This window comes from Danio rerio, chromosome 20 (assembly GCF_049306965.1).
Source record: "Danio rerio strain Tuebingen ecotype United States chromosome 20, GRCz12tu, whole genome shotgun sequence".
NCBI lineage: Eukaryota > Metazoa > Chordata > Actinopteri > Cypriniformes > Danionidae > Danio > Danio rerio.
Genome location: NC_133195.1, coordinates 16,366,455 through 16,389,283, shown reverse-complemented (window position 1 = coordinate 16,389,283; position 22,829 = coordinate 16,366,455). Strand labels below are relative to the sequence as shown.

Sequence of the window (22,829 nt, the reverse complement as noted above, 5' to 3'; positions counted from 1 at the left end):
ATTGTTGAACTAATAGAATAATGTTGGAAGCTGGTAGCTATTGACCATAGTGTGAGTGTGTTTTTCTACCATGGATGTCATGGCTATATTTTCCCAACATTCTTCAAAATAAGAATGTTGTTTCTAATGTGTTCAGCAGAAAAAAAAAAAGTTTTGGAACAAGTTAGGGGAAAGTACATTTTATTTTGGGGCAAACTCTTTTACGTTCTCCAATTTTTACAGTTATTTCTTTAAAAATAAATTTTTTAAAAACATTGAATTACTTTCAGTAGTACATCTGCTCTATGCAAGATTCCAACATTTAAATGCATATCATATGACATGAGAGAGTACTGAGCCGTTTTGAAAAGAGTGCCATTTGGTTGAAAAGGGCCCTAATAAATTGTCTCTTGAACTCTGATTATATTTAAAACAATTGTTTTAGGCTCATAATTCCAAAGTGTGTTTTGATACTCCTACAAAAGGTTTACTTTTTATTCTGATAATACACAATGCATTATAATCTAAATGAGAGGCTTACTTGACACTGATTGGTCATCATAACCCAATCTTTTGTGACTGGTTCAACTTTATAGTGCACACTGGAAAACAAACAGCCAACAACACCATATGTGAATTTCAGCACTTTATAGCTGGGTTTCTATCACCCTGAGTTGTTGTGCATTTAGAAGTATTACATAACACAACTGTAAGCTCACAAAATGGTGGGTGTCCACCAAACCTGTTTTTCACCTTCTATACTGTTGTTATCATTGGAAGCATCTCATTTTTAGAACGCCCAGAGCTGATCGCTTTCAGCTTTTTAAAAGCTTTGACTGTTGTAGAAGTGCTCCCAGAGTGTTTGCACTCGCATTTCTGCTTCAGTTGACGCACATTCTTAAGGTAAGTTTGGCTTTGTTTTTGGAAAACAAAGGGTTTATGCGAATAATAGGAGATGGAAACGCTTTTGCAGATTAATCTCTGACTTATATGCGAACATTTCACCCACTCACAGCTGTCTCAGACATGCTTGCCTTGTTTACTGTTAGTAGGTTACCAATACTACAGTCTGTTACTCTAACAACTTAAAGGAAACGCACCTTATTTAACTTAAAAGATTCACTTCGCATTAGGATGGAAACATCAGTTCAGACCTACTGTATGTTTACAGTTATGCAATTGACCCTTTTATGCGAAGCAACTCACTTATCTCATGAGTCATAACATTTTATCAGTTCTTGCTTTCCCTGGGAATTGAACTTAAAACCTTGCCTTTGCACAGCACACTACTATTCGAGCTTAAGGAAAGCAATTTAAAAAGCAGTCTAAATTAAATGTTAGAAGTGATTCAATGGTCAATTTATTAGGTACACCTTACTAGTACTGGGTTCGACTCCCTTTTGCCTTCAGAACTGACCTTTATCCTTTGTGGCAGAGATTCAACACGGTACTGGAAATATTCCTCAGATATTTTGGTCCATATTGACATGATAGCATCACGCAGTTGCTGCAGATTTGTCAGCTGAACATCCATGATGCGAATCTCCTGTTCCACCACATCCCAAAGGTGCTCTATTGGATTGTGAGCTGGTGACTGTGGAGGCCACTTGAGTACAGTGAACTCACTGTCATGTTCAAGAATCCAGTCTAAGATGATTCGTACTTTATAACATGGCATGTTATCCTGCTAGAAGTAACCATCAGAAGAGTGGTGGTCTTAAAGGAATAGACAAGGCCAGCATCAATACTCAGGTAGGCTGCGGCATTGATATGATGCTCAATTGGTACTAATGGGCCCAAAGTGTGCCAAGAAAATACCCCCCAAACCACTACACCACTACCACCACCAGCCTGAACTGTTGATACAAGGCAGGATGGATCCATGCTTTCTTGTTGTTGACGCCAAATTCTGACCATATCATCTGAAAGTCGCAGCTGAATTGAAAACTTATCAGAACAGGCATTTTTCCCATCTTCTAATGTCCATTTTTGGTAAGCCTGTGCGGATTGTAGCCTTAGTTTCCTGTTCTGATCTGACAGGAGTGACACCTGGTGTGGTCTTCTGCTGCTGTATTACATCTGCCTCAAAGTTGGACGTGTTGTGCATTCAGAGATGCTCTTCTGCAGACCTTGGTTGTAACGATTGGTTATTTGAGTTACTGTTGGCTTTCTATCAGCTGGAACCAGTCTGGCCATTTTCCTCTGATCTCTGGCATCAGCAAGGCATTTGCGCCCACAAAACTGCCGTTCACTGGATATTTCCTCTTTTTCGGACCATTCTCTGTAAACCCTAGAGTTGGTTGTGCGTGAAAATCCCAGTAGATCAACAGTTTCTGAAATACTCAAACCAGCCCGTCTGACATCTACAGTTATGCCACATTTAAAGTCACTTAAACCCCTTTTCTTCCCCATTCTGATGCTCGGTTTGATCTGCGGCAGATTGTCTTGACCATGTCTACATGCCTAAATGCATTGAGTTGCTGCCATGCGACTGGCTGATTAGAAACTTGGTTTAACGGGCAGTTGGACAGGTGTACCTAATAAAGTGGCCGGTGAGTGTATACAGGAGAAAAACATCATAGAAACACTTTAAACATTAATTTCTGCTAACAGGCCTGCAGAATAAGTCATATGATACCAAGGAAAGGGTTAACTGTGATCACGCATCGCCCAGCCCTCTAAAACCCTTTCACCTTTAGTGAACCTTTTCACACTTAGTTCAGCTCAGTTCAGCTTTTCATGTGTGACATTAAACCTCAAACTACTGTTAAAATCATGCTATGCATTCTTTAATGTCATTTTAACTTAGTTAAAGATTATTTTAACACCTGCAAGTCTCATCTGCTGGTTCATCATTAACTGCACATTTCAGAGCATTGTGAAAATCTAGTGAAGCCGTTTATGATAACATTTATGACCAAAGATAAAGTCTTGCATGTCTGTGATGTCCGCATTTTTTTTTAACAAATTGTTCATTCCAGTTTGATCCACCTTAAACTGGTGCCAGCCAAGACAACCCCTTTCCTTTGAGACTTCAGATACGCTCATTTGGTTGCATAACAGGCGAATTTGAATGAGACGCCTGCAAAGGAAAGCTTCGCTAACAAATAGGGAGAGAAAAACATCATTTGAACAGTTTTGAGCACTGACGTCTTCATTCAAAAGGTAAGCATTATTACATGTGTGTTAAGCTTGCAGCATTTGTTTAGATTGGTGCCTGTGTTTAAATCAACATGTGCTGGCATGTCATGTTTTATTAATGATTAACCAATAAATAGCAGATCTGTGCCAAATATTTTGAGTGAATACCTTTGCAAAAATGCAAGGCACAAGCAATGTGGGGACACTAATAAAACGGTTTGTCCCTAAATAATAACCTCCATACGCATGCTTCTTTTCAAGTGATCATTGCATGTTAGACTGGCAGCATGGTTAAACGTGTGGCTGTGATTGGAGCAGGCAGCTCTGGTCTGGCTGCCATCAAATGCTGCCTGGATGAAGGACTGGAGCCGGTGTGTTTTGAAAGCAGTGATGATATCGGAGGACTCTGGAGGTTTAGGGTAAGCTTTTCAACATGAATGAGCCTACTGAAGTTGCACATATAAAAAAAAGAAAAGACCCTAGCACCGACCCCTGAGGCACACCTTATTAAAGACAATTAATTAACATGTAATGAACAGCTTCAATATAAAAGTCAAGTTGTTATTTTTTTCCATCAACAAAAACAAATGATACTCCAAGAACGAGTGTTGACAAGTAAAGGATAACACACATCCTCTCAGGTGTTGTCATGGAATAATCTCCAACAGTTTGATCAAAACTAGTATCAACTTTAATAAACTCAATGCTTTCACAAAGAAAATGTTTGCTATATAGTAGTGACTTTTAACTTTACAAATGAACATGTGGAACTAAACAAACACCAGAAGTAATCAATCACAAACATGTTAAACACAAGGAAGATACACTTCAGAATGTTGGAAACCAGAGGCCATTGACTTTCATAGTAGTTTTTGTTTTTACAATAGATGTCAATGGCTACTGGGTTCAAACATTAAGCATATCTTCATTTGTGTTCAACAAAAGAAAAACATTCATAAAAGTTTAGAACCACTTGATGGAGAGTAAATTGTAAGGATTTTTTTTGGGTGAACTATCGCTTTATTTGATACAGAACAGTCATGACATTTATCAGATGGCATTCTATGACATAAAATCATACCTGTTTATTATTTCATAATCCATTATGGTGTTTAAAACAAAACATCCTGGCAAGATGAGCAAAGCATCACTCGTACAGTAATATCAATGTCATCAGATATCTTTTATACACATAAAGAAATCTGATATATGGCAATTTCTGAAAAACACATGTGTGACATACAAGTTCATATTTGGCTTCACAAATACTATCTACAACCCCAAATCAGAAAAAGTTGGGAAGGTGTGGAAAATGCAAATAAAAACTAAAGTAGTGATTTCTAAATTTACTTTGACTTTAACATTATTAAATTTGTTCCTCATTATTATTATTTTTTCAAAATAAATAAACATAATTTTGGTTCTTGCAACACCTTTTAAAAAAGTTGGAACAAGAAAGCATTTAGCATTTTGTAATGTTCCCATTCCTTTTCACAACACGTAAAAGCTGTTTAGAGACTCAAGACACCAAGTGATGAAGTGTTTCAGGTGTAACTTTGTCCCATTCTTCCTGCAAACAAGTCTTAAAGTGGGCAACACCACAGGTTTTTTTTTTTTTAGCATTTTGTGCTTCAAAATGCACTAGACATTAGGAGACAGGTCTGGACTGCAGACAGGCTAGTCAAGTACCTGTACCCTCTTCCTGCACATCCAGGACTTTGTAATGTGTGCAGTATGTGGTTTTGCATTGTCTTGTTGAAATATGCATGGGCGTCATTGAAAAAGAAGGCTGCAAATTGTGCGTCAAAATCTCTATGTACTGTATTTTACAGGCAGTGGCGCAGTAGGTAGTACTGTCCCCTCACAGCAAGAAGGTCGCTGGGTCGCAGGTTCGAACCTTGGCTCAGTTGGCGTTTCTGTGTGGAGTTTGCATGTTCTCCTTGCCTTCACATGGGTTTCCTCCGGGTGCTCCGGTTTCCCCCACAGTCCAAAGACATGCGGTACAGGTGAATTGGGTATGCTAAATTGTCCGTAGTGTGTGTGTGTGTGGATGTTTCCCAGAGATGGGTTGCGGCTGGAAGGGCATCCGCTGCGTAAAAACTTGCTGGATAAGTTGGCGGTTCATTCCGCTGTGGCGACCCCGGATTAATAAAGAGACTAAGCTGACAAGAAAATGAATGAATGAATGTATTTTACAGCATTATTGGTGTATCACAGAAGTGCAAGTTATCTTTGCCAAGGGCACTGACACAACCCAATATCATGACAGACAATGGCTTTTAGACTTGTTGTTGGTAACAGAATGGATGATCCTTTCTTCTTTGGTCCTGAGCACACAGTGTCCACTTCTCTTCAAAAAAATACCTGAAATACTGATTCATCTGACCACAGAACATGTTTCCACTGTATTATGGTCTATCCTAGATACCTTTGAGCCCACATAAGTCGACAACAATTCTTTCTTTTGGCACAGTACAGCTTTAACTGGCATTTGTGGATGTAACTACGTATTGTGGTCCTTGACAAAAAAAAATACCTGGTTTGCCAAAGTAGTCCTGAGCCCAGATGATTGCTTATAGATGAACAACAATTTTTCATGCAGTCCTGCCCAAGGGATCGGAGACATGTTTAGGCTTGTGCCTTTGTCCTTTACACGCTGAAATTCCTCCAGATCATGCACTGTTGAAAGTGAAAAATCCAAATATCTTCCTACCTTTCTTTGAGAAACTATCCATCCTTGGCCCATCATTGCTCCTAAAGGACTAGACACATTATTATTTAACCAATTTCCCTGATTACCAGTCATAAACTGCTCTGGTATGTGTTGAATGTTGGGTCTGAATGACAGGAAAGAATGTATATTTATAAATGAAATGAAGTTGACTAGACATAACATGAAATATTTTGTGTTCATATTGTCTGCTATAAAATAAAACTCAAAGTAAATTTGGAAATCACTAGTTGGTTTGATGATATAGTCATGTTAAAATATTTATTAGTAATAATATTTTGTAAAAAAGTATGATGCAGTATATATGTATTTCCTTCTGTTTATTCACAGGAAAAGCCTGAAACAGATCGTTGCAGCATTTATCACTCTCTCACAGTGAACACCTCTAAAGAGATGATGTGTTATAGTGATTTCCCTGTGCCCGATAATTTCCCAAACTTCATGCACAACTCTTTGATCGTGCAATACTACAGGCTCTACGCTGAGCACTTCAACCTGTTTGAACACATCCACTTTCAGGTGAGTAAATCCACATTATTGTAAATTTGTGTGTGTGTTTTTGATAAGTGTTTGATGATTACTAAATGATGCAGGATTGTTGTTTATTTCAGACCACAGTTCGCAGTGTGAGGCAAAGGCCTGATTTCTCTGTCTCTGGTCAATGGGAGGTGGTGACCGCAGACAGAGACGGACAAGTGGAGACACATATGTTTGACGGTGTGCTGGTGTGTGTAGGACACTACACGCAACCCATTAAACCCCTCTCAGAGTTTCCAGGTGCTTAACTGATATAATATATAATAATTCACTCAGTGGATAATTCATTGTTACACTTTAAAAAATTCTGGGCTGGAAAATAACCAAGACATTGGGTAACTATGGATGGCTCAGTGGTTAGCACTGTCACCTCACAGGAAGAATGTCGCTGGTTTGAGTCCCAGCTGGGTCAGTTGGCATTTCTGTGTGGAGTTTTCAAGCTCTCCTTATGTTGGCGTGGGATTCCTCCAGGTGTTCCGGTTTCCTCCACAGTCCAAAAGACATGCACTATAGGTGAATTGAATAAACTAAATTGGACGTATGAGTGTGAATGTGATTGAATGATTATTTCCCAGTACTGGGTTGCAGCTAGAAGGGCATCCGCTGTGTAAAACATATGCAGCCTAAGTTGGCAGATCATTCCGCTGTGGAGACCCTTGATGATGAATAAAGGGACGAAGCGATCAGAGAATGAATGAATGAATGAATTAATGAATGAATGAATGAATGAATAACTATGGGACAGAACACTGCTAGGTTGTTTTGACCCAAGTTACTCAATTACTCATCAACCCGCATGTTGACAGATCGAAAACTGCAAAAACAGTGAAATCATAAACTAATAACATGATTTTATATATTTAATATTGGTTAATATTAATATAATCTCATTAGTTTACCTTAATCCTGCTTTTTTGGAGCTCAATGACATCAACATTGTGATGAATTCAAAAAGTTTCATGTACAATGAATAAACCGGTTGGGTCAAAATGTTCAACTGTATGAGAACTCCTTACTGCCCTTTCAGTTGGGTTAAGCATGGACCAAGTTCAGCACTTCCCTTGAAGTATGGTGATTGTTTTGTCTTGAATCATATATGACTGTTCAACTATTTTAAGCACTATTTGAGTGCCAGAATCTGTACTACACTGTAAAAACAAAACTGTCATTTTGCGGTTTATTTCCGGTTGCTCAGGTATTATTACGGCTGTTAAATTATAGAAATTTATCGTAAAATAATGGACAGTAAATTACAGAAATGTTCTTTAATTAAAATTTCTGGTAAGTTTCAGTAATTCAACTGGTTATTTTACAGTAAATTTCTGTAACTTAACGGCCGTTATTTTACAGGGTTTTTCCTGCACCCCAGCTGCTGGGAATAAAACGTAAAATTATGGATTTCTTTTACAGTGTAGTCAGACCAGGCAACTTTTATTTAATCTTCTATTGTTTTATTGAGTCTGTCTAAATTATAGTCTCAGATTCTTGTTTTGTTATCTGCCTAGAGGGCTCATCTTCTTTTGCTACTGTTGCTTATCTGCTTCAAGGTTTGATGTGTTCAGCGATTCTCCTCTGCAGACATTGGTTGTAATGAGTTAATATTTGAGTAGTTACTGTTGCCCTTCTATGAACTCAGTCTGGTCATAACTTTTGTCATCAACAATACCTTTTTCTCAGAGAACTACATCTCATTGAATTTATTTTTTTTTTCTGACCAATGTATTGAGATGGTTGTGCATGAAAATCCAGATAGATCAGAAGCTTCCAAGACACTCAGATGAGCTATTTTAGTTCTGTTTAAAAAACCTAAATTTATTTTCTTTATCAGTCTGCTCAGTTTGAACTACAGCAGATCTAAGCAAACCGAGTTGCTGCCATGTTTGCTTATAAGTTATTCACATGAATAAACTGTTGTACCTAATAAAGTGGCCGACTAATGTACATTGTGATAACAGAATGGTTAAAATGGTTTATATTGTTATAATTTAACACTGAATGAAATACAGCTCTGTGTAATAAAATACATTAATTACATAACTTTACTTCAATTTGGTCTGTTACAGGTATTGACACATTCCCAGGAACAGTAATTCACAGTTGGGAATATAAGAAGCCTGATCAATACATTGGGAAGAAGGTTTTGATCATTGGGATTGGAAATTCTGGTGGAGACATTGCTGTGGAGCTCAGCAGAACATGTGAAAAGGCAAGCAGGAATTTGTAATCTAACATTTCTTTACACATATTTGATCTATTTTAGGTTCTCAGCAGGGTCACATAAACATACAGTGGGCACGGAAAGTATTAATACCCCCTTAAAGTTTTGTTGACATGTTGACATTTTTGCAGATTTATTATAAAATGAAAAACTGAAATATCACATGGTTTAAAGTGTTCAGACCCTTTGCTGTGACAGCTTTTTATTATTTAGCAAAAAATGCCCAAACAAAAAAATTTTCAACCAGGACGTTAAACAAAAAAGGCTAATAATATACAAAAGTAAAGGCAATCGTGTAATCTGGATGTTAAAATAATGACACAATAAGCAAATCTCAGGCATGTTCGTCACATTTTTGTTACGAGTCAGGTTTGATCTAATCTTTTGTGTTAACTTCAGCTGTTTCTTCTTTCAATAAGCGCTGGCGTGCAAGCATTACTCACCTGTTTCCATTTGAGTCTATTGGTCCCTCCTTACCTGTTCCCTCTTGTTACTCTTTGTCGGATTGTGTGTTAATCTATATTGATGTACCTTCTCTCGCTCTCTAATAAATTCTAAGTTATACCCAGTCTAGTCTAGTCCAGTCAAGTCAGTCCGGTTTCCTAGATTTACACTTAAAATTTGCTGCACTTAAGGTCCCTTAGAGCACAGTGGCCTCCATAATCATTGAATGGAAGACAACTGGAATATCCAGAACCCTTCCTAAAGCAACTATCGGGAAGAACAGCCTTGAAGAGAGTGGTAAAGAATATCCTAAAGATCACTGTGGCTGATCTCTAGAGATGCCGTCAAGAGTTGTAGAAAGTCAACCATCACTGCAGCCCTCCACCAGTCGGGGCTTTATGGTGGCCAGACAAAAGCCTCTACTCAGTGCAAGACACTCTAAAAAACATCTGAAGGACTCCAAGATGGTGAGAAATAAGCTTTTCTGATTTGATGAGACCAAGATAAAACTTTCTAGCCTTAATTCTAAGCGGTATGTGTGGAGAAAACCAGGCACTGCTCATCACCTGTCCAATACAGATCCAACAGGGAAGCATGGTGATGGCAGCATCATGCTGTGGCGGTGTTTTTCAGGTGCAGGGACAGTACAGAGAGAGTACAGAGCAAGTACATGGATATCCTGGACAAAACCTTCTCCAGAGTGCTCAGGACCTCAGACTGGGCCAAATGTTTACCTTCTAACAAGACATTGACCTTAAGCACACAGCTAAATAACAAAGAAATGGCTTCACAAGAACTCTGTCACTGTTCTTGAATGGCCAAGCCAGAGCCCTGACTTAAACCCTATTGTGCATCTCTGGAGAGACCTAAAAATGGCTGTCCGCCAACGTTTACCATCCAAACTTTGGGTCTTTCCCAATTAGATCAAAAGGTGCTTCTACTAAATACTAAGCAAAGGGTCTGAATACTTACAGTAGGACCATATTTCATTTTTTCTTTTTTTTCTATAAATATGCCAAATGTTCAACAATTCTGTGTTTTTCTGTCAATATTGGGTGCTGTCTAGACATAAATAAGGAAAAATGTAATTTAATTATTTTAGCAAATGGGCGGGTCGTCATAATACTTTCCGTACCCACAGTAAATAAAACAGCAACTTAAATGGTCCTCCATCATCCTTCACTGTCAGCAATCCTCTGAGCTTTCTGGAGCTCCTGTTACCCTTTTCCACCAAGGCACTTCAAACAGTGGTTCAGAGAAAGAGTCTAGTTTCAAATCAAGTTACAGGCTGTTTATCAATATGTGTTCCTCCGTGATCTTGCGTCCTTGTAAAATGTCATTATCAAATGTCAAAGTTCATTTCCAAAACTCAAGACCACAATAACACGTTAAAGTTCCCGGATGTCTTCTTGATATTGAGAATAAATCAATGCAGACTTGAGCGCAGCACTCGCTTTAGAAGTCACAGAAGTCATAGCGACTCGAGGTGGGAAGCGCAGCATTTTATATTGATTTATTATTAAAGTTCAGAGATATAACTTATTTACCTCAGGAGTTTCCCTAAACGAAATGGTGAAAGTAAACATTACTATGAAAAGTCCTAATAGAGGCATAAACACATTAAGGGTGTTTATTTGCTGAAATTTGTGTTAAAATTTGTTTTATTTGTATTGTGCTAAGTATATTTGTAAGGTCTCTATGCATAGTATATATTGTGAAAAGGGGGGAAACTATAAATTGCCTAAAAGCTGTAATGTTTAAATAATTTTCTGTTAAAAATGTGTAAAGGTCATGTGACCATCAGGAGGAACCATAGTAGAATGCAGCATCTCATTTCTCACAGGATGTGTTCTCTGTTTTCCCGGTCTTCCAAGTTGGTTCTTCCGTGGTAACTTGGCAAGACCGGTCTCCACAAGAACACAAGTCTGTTTTTAGCGCTTTTAAAGATTGAGAAACAGCCACTGGCTCTGAAACAGAAAGTGTTTCTTGAGTAGCACCAAAATATCGCTGGGCTAGAAGTAAGAACCACTTGTGTCAGGTACTGAAGATAAGGTTATTGTGACCAACGAGATTAACAGAAACAGTTTTGAGCGTCATTTGAATTAATAGTGGAACATAACTCTGAACACATTAGCACTTCTAATCTGTCTTCTCAAATGATGGTGGGTTTAGCGAACACATTATTCTCCCATGTTTTAAGCCTGTGGCTTCTTTTTGAAAGCCTGTCACTGCTTCCTTTGCCTCCATTTGCTTTGTTTTTACATCCATTATTTTCATATTAATTTGGCCAGCGGAGAAATGAAAATAGTCGTGCCCAACTGAGTCTGGTTTCTCTCAAGGTTTTTTTTCTTTCTTCACTCTCCTATCAGTGAAGTTTTTTTTTTCCCCTCTCCGCTGTCGCCTCTGGCTTGCATGGTTCAGGATCGGTAGGGCTGCGCATCGTTGAATTTGCTCTTCAGAGTTTGGACTCTCAGTAATGACTTTAAACCACACTGAACTGAGCTAAACTTAAAACTAAACTACCCTGATCCAGTTACTATGACCATTTATGTGAAGCTGCTTTGACACAATCTACATTGTAAAAGCGCTATACAAGTAAAGCTGAAATGAATTGAATTGAATGTCATTACCCATTTTCTCCAAGGATTCTGTGAATTTACTCAGGATTCTATCAGGTGTAAAGTATCAAATACAAATGCAGCATTAATGATCCTGATGTTACTAACTTTGCAAACCTATATCAACATTTAAACATGGATAAATTTAACATGTTCATGCAGCTTGTCATAGTTAAGGCTCTGAGAAATTCCTGTGTTCTAAGAAATCCTTTATTTCGGATAGTTTACTTTTTTCTTACTGTCCATTTTCTTTGATTTCAGCATATCTACCACAGTTATACCAAGTAATTGTCGTAGGTCATTCATCGTTTAAACTAGTTAAGGAGGGCTATTAAGATTTACTTACTCAGGAGCTCTGTGTACTATCTTTTTCTATTGCTGCCACAACCGGAAGTCTTTATTTAAGAATCTTAAACATTTACCGAACTCATTCTTCCTGATTCATCTTTCATCTTTATTACAGTGGGAATGTCTACAAGCAGTTGCTATTTATTATTTTGTCAAACTCAGATGGTCTCTGCTTAGTCCACTAATTCTGACTCTACTTTGTCCTTTCTGTTCCTCGCCTAGACATTCCTTAGTACCCGAAAAGGGTCATGGGTCATAGGTCGCATGGTTGAAAAAGGGCTGCCTCTAGACATGATGAACATTAGTCGAGTTCAAGACCTGATGCACTGCCTTATACCTCGAGCGCTAGTCAACTGGATTGGGGAGAGAAGCCTCAATCAGAGACACGACCACAAGCTTTATGGATTACAACCGAAGCATAGGTAAAGGACCAAAACTTTTTTGTAAAGTTGACGATTGAAGTAAAGTCCAAACAGTTTAGCTAAATATCAATATTCCTTCATCCACAGTGACCTCTGTGCATATTTTGTCATTCCAGGATCCTTGACCATCGTCCTGTTATCAACGATGACCTCCCCGGTCGCATTCTGGTAGGAGAACTGGTGTTAAAACCAAACGTGCAGACGTTTCACGGCTCAACAGTGGTCTTTGACGATGGATCTATTGAAGAGAAGATTGATGCAGTGATCTTATGCACAGGATATGATTACAAATTCCCCTTCCTGCCTGACTCTTTAAACTCTAGTGCTGATGGAGGCATGAAACTCTACAGAAGAATCTTTCCTCCTTCTCTAGAGCGTCCAACACTGGCCATCATAGGCTTATTGCAGACCAGAGGTCCGATCATGCCAGCTGCAGAACTGCAGGCACGCTGGGCAACCAGGGTCATCAAAGGTAATGAGCGAACTAAATTTCGAAGTCGTTGTTACTCCAGTATGGAGAATTCTTGTTTTTATAGAATATTTCAGTGTTTATCCTGATTTACTCATGCAGCTACATGTTGAATTACAACATTACAAGTCTTGATTTGAACACAAAGAACACTGAAAACCAAACAAAAAAAATAAACATATCAGGGGGCCAGGAGACCTAAACACAGGAAATGGCAGCATGAAAAAGAAACAATACATCAAGATTCCCAACAACAACATCAGTCAGTCTGCTGAGAAACTTGGCCTTGGGTACCAGTGGACATTTCAGCACAACAACGACCTAAAATACACAGCAAAAGTGTATTAATACACATTAATATTTTGCAGTGGCCCAGCCAGAGTCCTGACTAAAATCCAATAGAGACATCTTATTATCATTTGGGAGAAGTCTGTGTCATTTCAGGTCAATAAAAACAAAAATCTTGCTGGATGAATAAAAGTAACTTTAAGCTAGAATTTGCGAATGAATAATTTCGCCTTGACTGTATATACATAAAGATATTTAATATTTACATTTACATTTAGTCATTTAGCAGACGCTTTTATCCAAAGCGACTTACAAATGAGGACAAGGAAGCAATTTACACAACTATAAGAGCAACAGTGAATAAGTGCTGTAAGCAAGTTTCAGGTATAATAGAAGTGTAAGAAGCAAAACATTAGTGATTTTTTTTTTAATTTTTAAAGTTTTTTATGTAGTTAGTGGAGGAGTCAGAGAGGGAATTGCATATTAGTAAGGAAAGTGGAGACTAAATAGTTGAGTTTTTAGTCGTTTTTTGAAGACAGCGAGTGACTCTGCTGTTCTGATGCAGTTAGGGAGTTCATTCCACCAACTGGGCAGATTGAGCGCGAGAGTTCGGGAAAGTGATTTCTTCCCTCTTTGGGATGGAACCACGAGGCGACGTTCCTTCACAGATCGCAAGTTTCTGGAGGGCTTATAAATCCGCATGAGTGAGAGCAGATAAGAAGGAGCGCAGCCAGAAATCGCTTTGTAGGCAAACATCAGAGCTTTGAATTTGATGCAAGCAGCAACTGGCAGCCAGTGCAAATGAATGAGTAGTGGAGTGACATGTGCTCTTTCAGGTTCATTAAAGGCCGCTCATGCTGCATCGTTCTGAAGCATCTGAAAAGGTTTGATATAACTAGCTGGAAGCCCAGCTAGCAGAGAGTTGCAATAGTGTAGTCTGGAAAGAACAAGAGCTTGAACAAGGAGTTGAGCTGCATGTTCAGATGGGAAGGGTCGGACTTTTCTGATGTTGTAGAGTGCGAATATGCACGATCGAGCAGTTCTAGAGATGTGGTCAGAGAAGTTTAGCTGGTCATCAATCGTTACTCCAAGGCTTTTCACCATTTTGGATGCAGTAATGGTTGCCCCATCCATCAGGATTGAAAAGTTATGTTGTGGAGTCGGGTTGGCAGAAACTTCAAGCATTTCTGTTTTTGTGAGGTTAAGCTGAAGATTATGATCTTTCATCCAGAGTGAAATGTCTGACAGGCAGGCTGAGATGTGAGCCGGAACCGAGGGATCATCAGGGTGAAAAGAGAGGTATAGCTGGGTATCATCAACATAGCAGTGGTAGGAGAATCCATGCTTATATTATGATATATAAAGATATAATATTCTATCTAGGTTTGGATTGTCCAGCTTTTCTTCCAATGGACTTGCTGTTGGACAATTTCAATCACTTTAGAACTGCAGTAATATTAGCAATTTATAATAATAAATACTACAGTGTTTTAAACCATACCATAGTTGAGTTCTTGAATTAGTCTGTTGTGGTAATTATGTCAATCTAGGCTCATTCTGAAAACCTAGTCCCACAAACGTTTCTGGAGACCGCGGAATACATCCCGGGAAATACGTATTTTTGCAGTTTTTGTTTTTGTAAATCCACGAGAGGCCACTGTCTGTGCTTTTTTGCATCTCAATTGCCTCTCACGAGTGCTGTTCGTGCATGCGCTGTTCTCACATAAACCCCACCAGTGGCCGCTGTCGACCGACTGAATGACTGTATGATTGACTGGGCGACCGGCCAATCGACCGACCCATCCTCCTCCTTCCCTAAACCCAAACAATTTTACCGATTGACCTGGCCACCTGCTTACTTCCCTAAGCCTAGCCAATGGTTTACAAAAGCCGTCTAGAAAAAGAAAACCCCTTGTCTGATTTTTATCACACTTTTGGATTTTACCACATTCTCACCCTGTTGTTCACTTGTTCGTTTTATTTTTTGGATTCTGTTTTTGTCTTACCTGATTTCTGGAAGCGCTCTTTCCAGTAGTCGAACCAGGTCATCTTTGTCATCACGGTCAACTCAACTCTGCGTCTCAAGTCCGCCAATGTACACGATGAGCTAACTGGACAAACTGGTTGTGGCAGGCAAGCCCTCCACACGGAGGTAAGCTGTCAGCTGATAAGTGCAGAAAGGAACGGCGTCATACCGCCCCGTAGCGCTTGCTTAAAAAATGAAATGCAACCATACGCACCTCCGGCTACGTAATTTGCGGTCTCCAGAAAAGTCAGCAGGACTACGTTTTCAGAATGAGCCTGTGTTGAATTATGTAGTTGCTATGGTAATACAACTATGTTAATATAAACAGATCACCCAATACTGGTTTGTTTTCTACAACTATAGGGTATTTTATAATAAACCACACATCAGTTTAGTGTAATAAAACTAAAGTATGTTACAGTATTTGTAACAGTTTATCCATTCTACCTACAGTTTAATAATACATCAGGTGCCAAATTATCACCAAAATCTAGAAGGAAATGAAAAGTGCCTCTAATTTTCAATAGTATTCCTTTTGAAATATCTGATTTTATTCAAGTATACAATATACAACATTTAATAACAGTATTACAGTATAATAGCTACAGTATACACTATTTATTTTACACTTCATGAAATTAGGCTTATAAAAATTCTCTCTTGCTCCAGAGCTTTAAATAGAACTACTACAGATTTAAATAGATGCATTTTTTTAATGTCTATTAAATGCTAATGAATTCCAATGACAACTTTTAATAATGACTTTTGCTTTTCATTTATCCTGTCTCTCTGTTCTTCAAGGACTAAACCACCTTCCATCTGCTGAAAAAATGTCAAAAAGAATTGAAAAAGACATAAAACCATATTTGAAGAGGTAAATGTTTACATAATTTTATCACATGATCATTTTAAAGTGTTAGTGGTAACGCTTTAATTTACAACCTACAAAGTGCCGCGTAAGTACAGTGAAATAACAGTGTACTTTTCTGTAAGTATGGGTTTTATAACAAGGGGTGTTTGGTGAATAAAAGGTTTACAACCTGTTAAATTATAACACTTTATTGTATACTGTATGTATTTTAAATCTGCATTTCAATTTAACAAGGTGTATGCAGTTTATGAGGAAAACAAATGATTTTTAAATATATAGAATTCCATACACTACTTACCTTATAAAAGCTTACTCGTAGATTTCAAAACTACTTAATCTAATTAAAACTGCTGCTTTAGTTTTCTCTGTTCTTACTGTTCAGATGTACACTTGTGTGTTAAAGTCCAGCTTCTTCCCTCCTTGTTCCCTGTAGTTACAGGGTAAATGCTGCATGTGCGGGATGTAAATTAAAGCGGTGTGTTGTTCCCTCCTCGTTCCCTGTAGATACAGGGTAAATACAGCATGTGTGGGTTGTAAACTAAAGCGGTGCATTGTTTCCTCCTAGTTCCCTGTAGTTACAGGGTAAATACTGTATGTGCCGGTTATAAACTAAAGTGATGCATTGTTCCCTCCTTGTTCCCTGTAGTTACAGGGTAAATACTGCATGTGCGGGTTGTAAATTAAAGCGGTGCGTTGTTCCCTCCTCGTCCCCTGTAGTTACAGGGTAAATACTGCATGTGCGGGTTATAAACTAAAATGGTGCGTTGTTCCCTCCTCGTTCCCTGTAGTTACAGGGTAAATACTGCATGTGCGGGTTGTAAACTAAAGTGGTGCGTTGTTCCCTCCTCGTTCCCTGTAGTTACAGGGTAAATACTGCATGTGCGGGTTGTAAACTAAAGTGGTGCGTTGTTCCCTCCTCGTTCCATGTAGTTACAGGGTAAATACAGCATGTGCAGGTTGTAAATTAAAGCGGTGCGTTGTTCCCTCCTCGTTCCCTGTAGTTACAGGGTAAATGCTGCATGTGCGGGATGTAAATTAAAGCGGTGTGTTGTTCCCTCCTCGTTCCCTGTAGATACAGGGTAAATACAGCATGTGTGGGTTGTAAACTAAAGCGGTGCATTGTTTCCTCCTCGTTCCCTGTAGTTTCAGGGTAAATACTGTATGTGCCGGTTATAAACTAAAGTGGTGCATTGTTCCCTCCTTGTTCCCTAGTTACAGGGTAAATACAGCATGTGCGGGTTGTAAATTAAAGCGGTGTGTTGTTCCCTCCTCATTCCCTGTAGTTACAGGGTAAATACTGCATGTGCGGGTTGTAAATTAAAGTGGTGCGTTGTTCCCTCCTTGTTCCCTGTAGATACAGGGTAAATACAGCATGTGTGGGTTGTTAACTAAAGCAGTGCATTGTTTCCTCCTCGTTCCCTGTAGTTACAGGGTAAATACTGTATGTGCCGGTTATAAACTAAAGTGGTGCATTGTTCCCTTCTTGTTCCCTAGTTACAGGGTAAATACAGCATGTGCGGGTTGTAAATTAAAGCGGTGCGTTGTTCCCTCCTCGTTCCCTGTAGTTACAGGGTAAATACTGCATGTGCGGGTTGTAAACTAAAGTGGTGCGTTGTTCCCTCCTCGTTCCATGTAGTTACAGGGTAAATACAGCATGTGCAGGTTGTAAATTAAAGCGGTGCATTGTTCCCTCCTCGTTCCTTGTAGTTACAGGGTAAATACAGCATGTGCGGGTTGTAAATTAAAGTGGTGCATTGTTCCTTCCTTGTTCCCTGTAGTTAAAGGGAAATTACTGCATTTGTTTCCTCCTTTTCCCCTGTAGTTTACATGGTAACTCTTAAAGTTGGCAAAATAAATATACAAACACAGAATATATTTCTCTATTTTGTAAACTTAATTTTACCAAATAGGGATTTTAAAACACTTCATCTCTCTCAAATATTTTCTCGTCTCTATGCTTAAAGAACAAAATTATTAAATATATTTACGTGGTACTTTGCCTGTTGCATATCTGGTTGTTATCCCCTTATCAGGCAAACATTACAGTTAGTTCCTTTACATGTGTTTTTTATTCTTATACTATACTTGCTTAATTACTTTCTTTATTCTTATACTACACTGTTATTTCACTGTACTAACATGGCACTTTACTGGTTGTAAATTAAAGCGTTACCGTGTTGGTTAAGTGCAAAATTAAAATTATGTGTGTACTTATTAAAAGAAATTTCTCTTGTTGGTGAAACTTTTAAATAGATATTAGCTTGACTGTGTATCTCTGCTCATCTTGAACTCTCTGCAATTTCTCTACAGTCACCCCTGTCCCAAGCTGGCTTCCCTTCAAGTGGACTACATTCCTTACCTGGACTCAATAGCCAAAGAAGTGGGTGCTTGTCCCAACATTGCTTGGCTGCTCATGACGGATCCTGCTTTGGGTTTGAGGGTTTTCCTTGGGCCTTGCACCCCCTATCAGTTTCGGCTAAGTGGACCAGGACATTGGAAAGGTGCCCGTCAAGCTATTCTTACCCAATGGGAGCGTGTGGCCAAACCCATGAAAACTCGGCCCATACCTGAACCTTCGTCCTTCAGTTTGTTGTTTTGGCTGGGGTTGTCAGGTGGGGGTGCTGTGATTTTGGCCATTATAGCACTGCAGAAGAAGATCCCATTGTTTATGGGGATCAGTTAAATTCTAATCAATCAATCAACAATATGTAGCACTTTACTACATGCAAAGGGCTGCCACCAATGCTTTATAATTAAAGCACTTTAGAAAATTAAGAACATAATCAAAACAAGAATGTCAATAAAACATTAAAACAGTTAAATAAAGGTATGATTCGATCCTGGATGAACATCTATGTTAATCCTGGAACGTCATTTTGGTTTAAAAATGTAATCCATACATAAATCCTACACTTAAAATCATTCACAACTGCAAATTATTCCCAAATCACAGGGAAATAATGGATAACAATCATTTAGAAGTAAGTTTATCTCTTAATTCTGATTGGCTGATTGGAATGTTGTTCCGGGATCAACAAAGATGTTGATCTAAAAACATGTCTTGGTGAAAACACATAAACCTTATGCAAAGTGGGGAGGATGCACTACTAAACATCAAAAGCTACTCTAAATAATTGGGTTTTGCTTTAAGCAGTGCTACGTTAATGTGTAGATTGATGGGCAGGGTATTCCAGGCTTTCGAGCCAGCCTCTGAAAATAAGCGATCCCCCTATTGACCTTATTCTAAAATGCGGAAGTGCGCCTGTTTTCGCGATTGTCTTAGAACATCCGATTCAGTCGCCTATGGGAGAAATGACTAGGAATAATAAACGGCAGAAAACGGTCAAACTACTTGCTCTACAAACAAATGTTTGCATGACTATACAGACCAAGTAGAATAATATTATAAGAAAATATCATATTGCAACATCAAGCAGCGTAATGAGCAGTTTTTAACGCCAAAAAATGAATGGAAGTGAATGAGACCGGAAGTCTCAAGCCAAAAAGATTCAAATGGCAGCGCCCACTCGTCGGCGGAGAATAAGGTGAATTGTTTACACCTGGAGTGGGGATTTTCCAGCAACATTTAGCTATGCAGATTGTTGGGCCCTGTTAAACTTGTGAACATTTAAAATCTCACATAAACATGAAAGCGCAAGGTCATTAACATCATTAAAAACAAGCAAAAGTTGTTTGATGGGGACCTATTATGCAAAAACCACTTTTATCTGGGTTTAGACACAATTGTGTGGCAACAGTGTGTGAATATAGCCAGCCTATAATGGTAAAAATGAATTAATTGTATTTTTTATAATCACACTTGATAAAAAAATAAAATAAAATTCTGCAGAAACACTTTGATTGACATTCTCCCTTTGTACGTGTCATTAGAGGGGGAAAGCCCCGCCCATTAGTGACAATCTCTCCCTTATTAGCATAGACAGCCCTGAGAGAGAAGCAGCCGTCCACCATTAGTATTTTTAATCTGCTGCTATGCTGAAACATAGACGTTTATAGTTCCACCCACTTTTTAAACGGCCAAATTTGAATTTAAAGGAACAGAAATTGTACAATTTGAACTAAAACCTAAAAAGGACAGTTTCGAAGAGTTATAAAAGTTATTTGTGGGATATTTTGAGATGAAACTTCACATACACACTTTACGGACATCAGAGACTTATTTTACATCTTGTAATTTGTGGCATAATAGCCCCCCTTTACAATCAAATCTGATTTTAACAGGGAGCCAGAAAAGTGAGGGAAAGAAAGGACTGGTGTGGTGTGCTCATCCTTTCGACTATTCAACAGGAGTCGAGCAACAGCATTTTGCACAAGTTCTAAAAGATGAAGCAATGATTATTTAAAGAGCTCCATTATACATTGAAAAGGGTCATATTTTGGGTTTAAGGGTCTCCACCAACAGGGTGATATGCATGCAAGCTCAAAAAACACACTCATTGTCTTATAATATGCATTTAGTTTTATCTAATTATTCTAGCGATTCCCATATGATTCGTTCAGCGATTCATTTGTTCCCAATCCCCTCATTAGCACAAAGCTAATCTGTGCAGATTGGACCAATGCCAGTTTGTTGCGATTGGTTGACAGCGTTCAGCATGAGACAAAGAGAAATGCCCAGCACGGCATTTCAACAATATTGAAGTAGTCAGAGTGCGTAGTGTATGTGTGGGCATACCTGCCAACACTCCCGTATTTTAGACCCATCTCCAGCCACGCTCTCATTTTGTTATTTATCCCGGAAAACTTGCGAAATGCATGCACTCAGTTTTGTTTTCATTCAGGCAGAGAAAATTCTCTAACAGCCAAAATTTGATACAACAACTAAACATCTGTGAAGAGATTTAAGTGTATCAAAAGAGTCTAATGCAACAGGAAGATATATTTGAACATGATCAGCGTACAGATGAAAAGAAACCTTAACATGATTGAACCTAACAGCAACATGTTTAATGAGAATAAAACAGAGTTCATTAGGTTAACTAGGCAGGTTAGGTTAATTAGGCAATTTACTGTATAACGATGATTTGTTCTATTGAAAAAAGTTGCTTAAAGGGGCTCATAATTTTGACCTTAAAATCGTTTTTATTTTATTTTATTACTATTATTATCAAAAACTGTTTTTATTCTAGCTGAAACTTTCTTAAGCAGAAGAAATTTTATCAGACATACTGTGAAAATTTCCTTGCTTTGTTGTGCATAATTTTGGAAATATTTTAAAAAGAAAAGAAAATCAAAGGGGGCTAATTATTTTTAATTCAACTGTATATACAAAAACATCCATTAAAATAATAATATTATAAAAACTCATAAATAAATAAAAATTGCCCACTTTAAGTATTAGAATAAACTTTTTGGCAATAAAATGTAAAAAAAAATATGGGTTAAATGATGTTAAAACTACACATTTGTGATCTTGGACAACATGAATGTTGAGATTCCTGATTCGTGCTATTTTTTTTTATTGAACATTATTTGACAGAGATAAAAATATTTGTAAATCTGGAATATGTTCAAAAAAGAACAATAATAAAAATGGGAAAATCTAAATTAAGTGCTTATCAATGCACATTCCTAATCAAAAAATTTATTTATACAGTAGGAAATGTATAAAAGCAACAATGGAACATGATTTTTATTAAATGTTCTAATGATTTGTGGTATAAAGAAAAATCTGTAATTTTGACTTTAGTGTAATTTTGACTGATGACCAATTCAACGATCACATTTGTCAAAAATACACTTTTTTAATGGGACGTTGAAATCCCTGTAAAATAAAAGAGGTGACTTTACTTTAAAGTGAGTAAACCTATTGTTTTAAAAGAGTTCAGTTCCCTTAAAATTATATGCAGAATTATAAAATTTGTTCCCAGCTTAAAAGTTACACTGACAAATAAAATTTAAAGAAAACTATTCAGTGAAATAATTTTATTATTTTTGCTGAATTTAAACTGTGAAAATTTCATTTACTTAATATTTTTTGAGGTAAAAGGTTTACTTAATTTTATTTAAGTTAACTATATCACTTTTAAAGCAACGGGTTTACTCACTTTTTTAAAGTAGTCACTAACATCTTTTTTACCATGTCTTATTGTTTCTTTTAAATGTTGTAAAATATAAACAGATGGACTTTTGTCCCAAATTTAGCATGTTAGAGATCATTCATTGTGAAATCTTTAAAAAGGCATTCTGAAATTATTTCAATAATGATAGTCATTTGACAGTCCGTGACGTCATTAAAGACCCTCTGAAGGGGTGTTGTGAAATTTGTTTATTGGTTGTAAATATTAGATCATTTTGTGTTTTCATGATGTGATAATATGACTTAGAAAATTATTTAAATCAGTGAAGTGCTGAAAAGGACTTTTATATGCAGTAAATAAGTATAAATAATGCAAAAAGAAATGTATGTTGTGTATTGTGTGTTGTACAATTTGTTCAAGCATCGTTTGATAGAAGTAGCTGGTGGAAAGTCTGCAGTATAAGCTGAAATAGTAGTTGGGTCATTCAGGGTAATGTTTATTTGATCAAAGTGGAACTTTGATTGGATTGAGTGTGATGTATAGATTATAAATCCTCTGTCGCCCTGTCTCACCACACTTGTTGTCTTTATCTCACTGATTGACAGCAGACAGATAACGATTTTAGCACCTTATCTGTGTCTAATAAATGAGTACTGTTTAGCACTTTCAGATAAATTATTAAATATTAACATTTAA

General features: G+C 37.7%; 1 protein-coding gene across 3 annotated transcripts; it reads left to right on the top strand.

The window, feature by feature from the left end:
- Positions 1 to 833: 833 nt before the first annotated feature.
- On the top strand, positions 834 to 22,829 carry si:dkey-239i20.4. Of its 3 annotated transcripts, XM_005160421.6 has the most exons (10): positions 834 to 882; positions 2,961 to 3,144; positions 3,382 to 3,539; positions 6,182 to 6,370; positions 6,463 to 6,628; positions 8,452 to 8,594; positions 12,239 to 12,438; positions 12,555 to 12,910; positions 16,023 to 16,095; positions 18,403 to 22,829. In XM_005160421.6, exons 3-10 carry the CDS (start codon positions 3,408 to 3,410, stop codon positions 18,773 to 18,775), a joined length of 1,632 nt encoding a protein of 543 aa, XP_005160478.2. In that variant the 5' UTR covers positions 834 to 882; positions 2,961 to 3,144; positions 3,382 to 3,407; the 3' UTR covers positions 18,776 to 22,829.

Excerpts from the sequence above, each read along its gene's own strand:
- si:dkey-239i20.4 (XM_005160421.6), top strand. The coding sequence starts at position 3,408 with ATGGTTAAACGTGTGGCTGTGATTGGAGCAGGCAGCTCTGGTCTGGCT. Across the intron at positions 3,540-6,181 it reads GAGGACTCTGGAGGTTTAGG|GAAAAGCCTGAAACAGATCG; the intron begins GTAAGCTTTTCA and ends GTTTATTCACAG. Across the intron at positions 6,371-6,462 it reads TTGAACACATCCACTTTCAG|ACCACAGTTCGCAGTGTGAG; the intron begins GTGAGTAAATCC and ends TGTTTATTTCAG.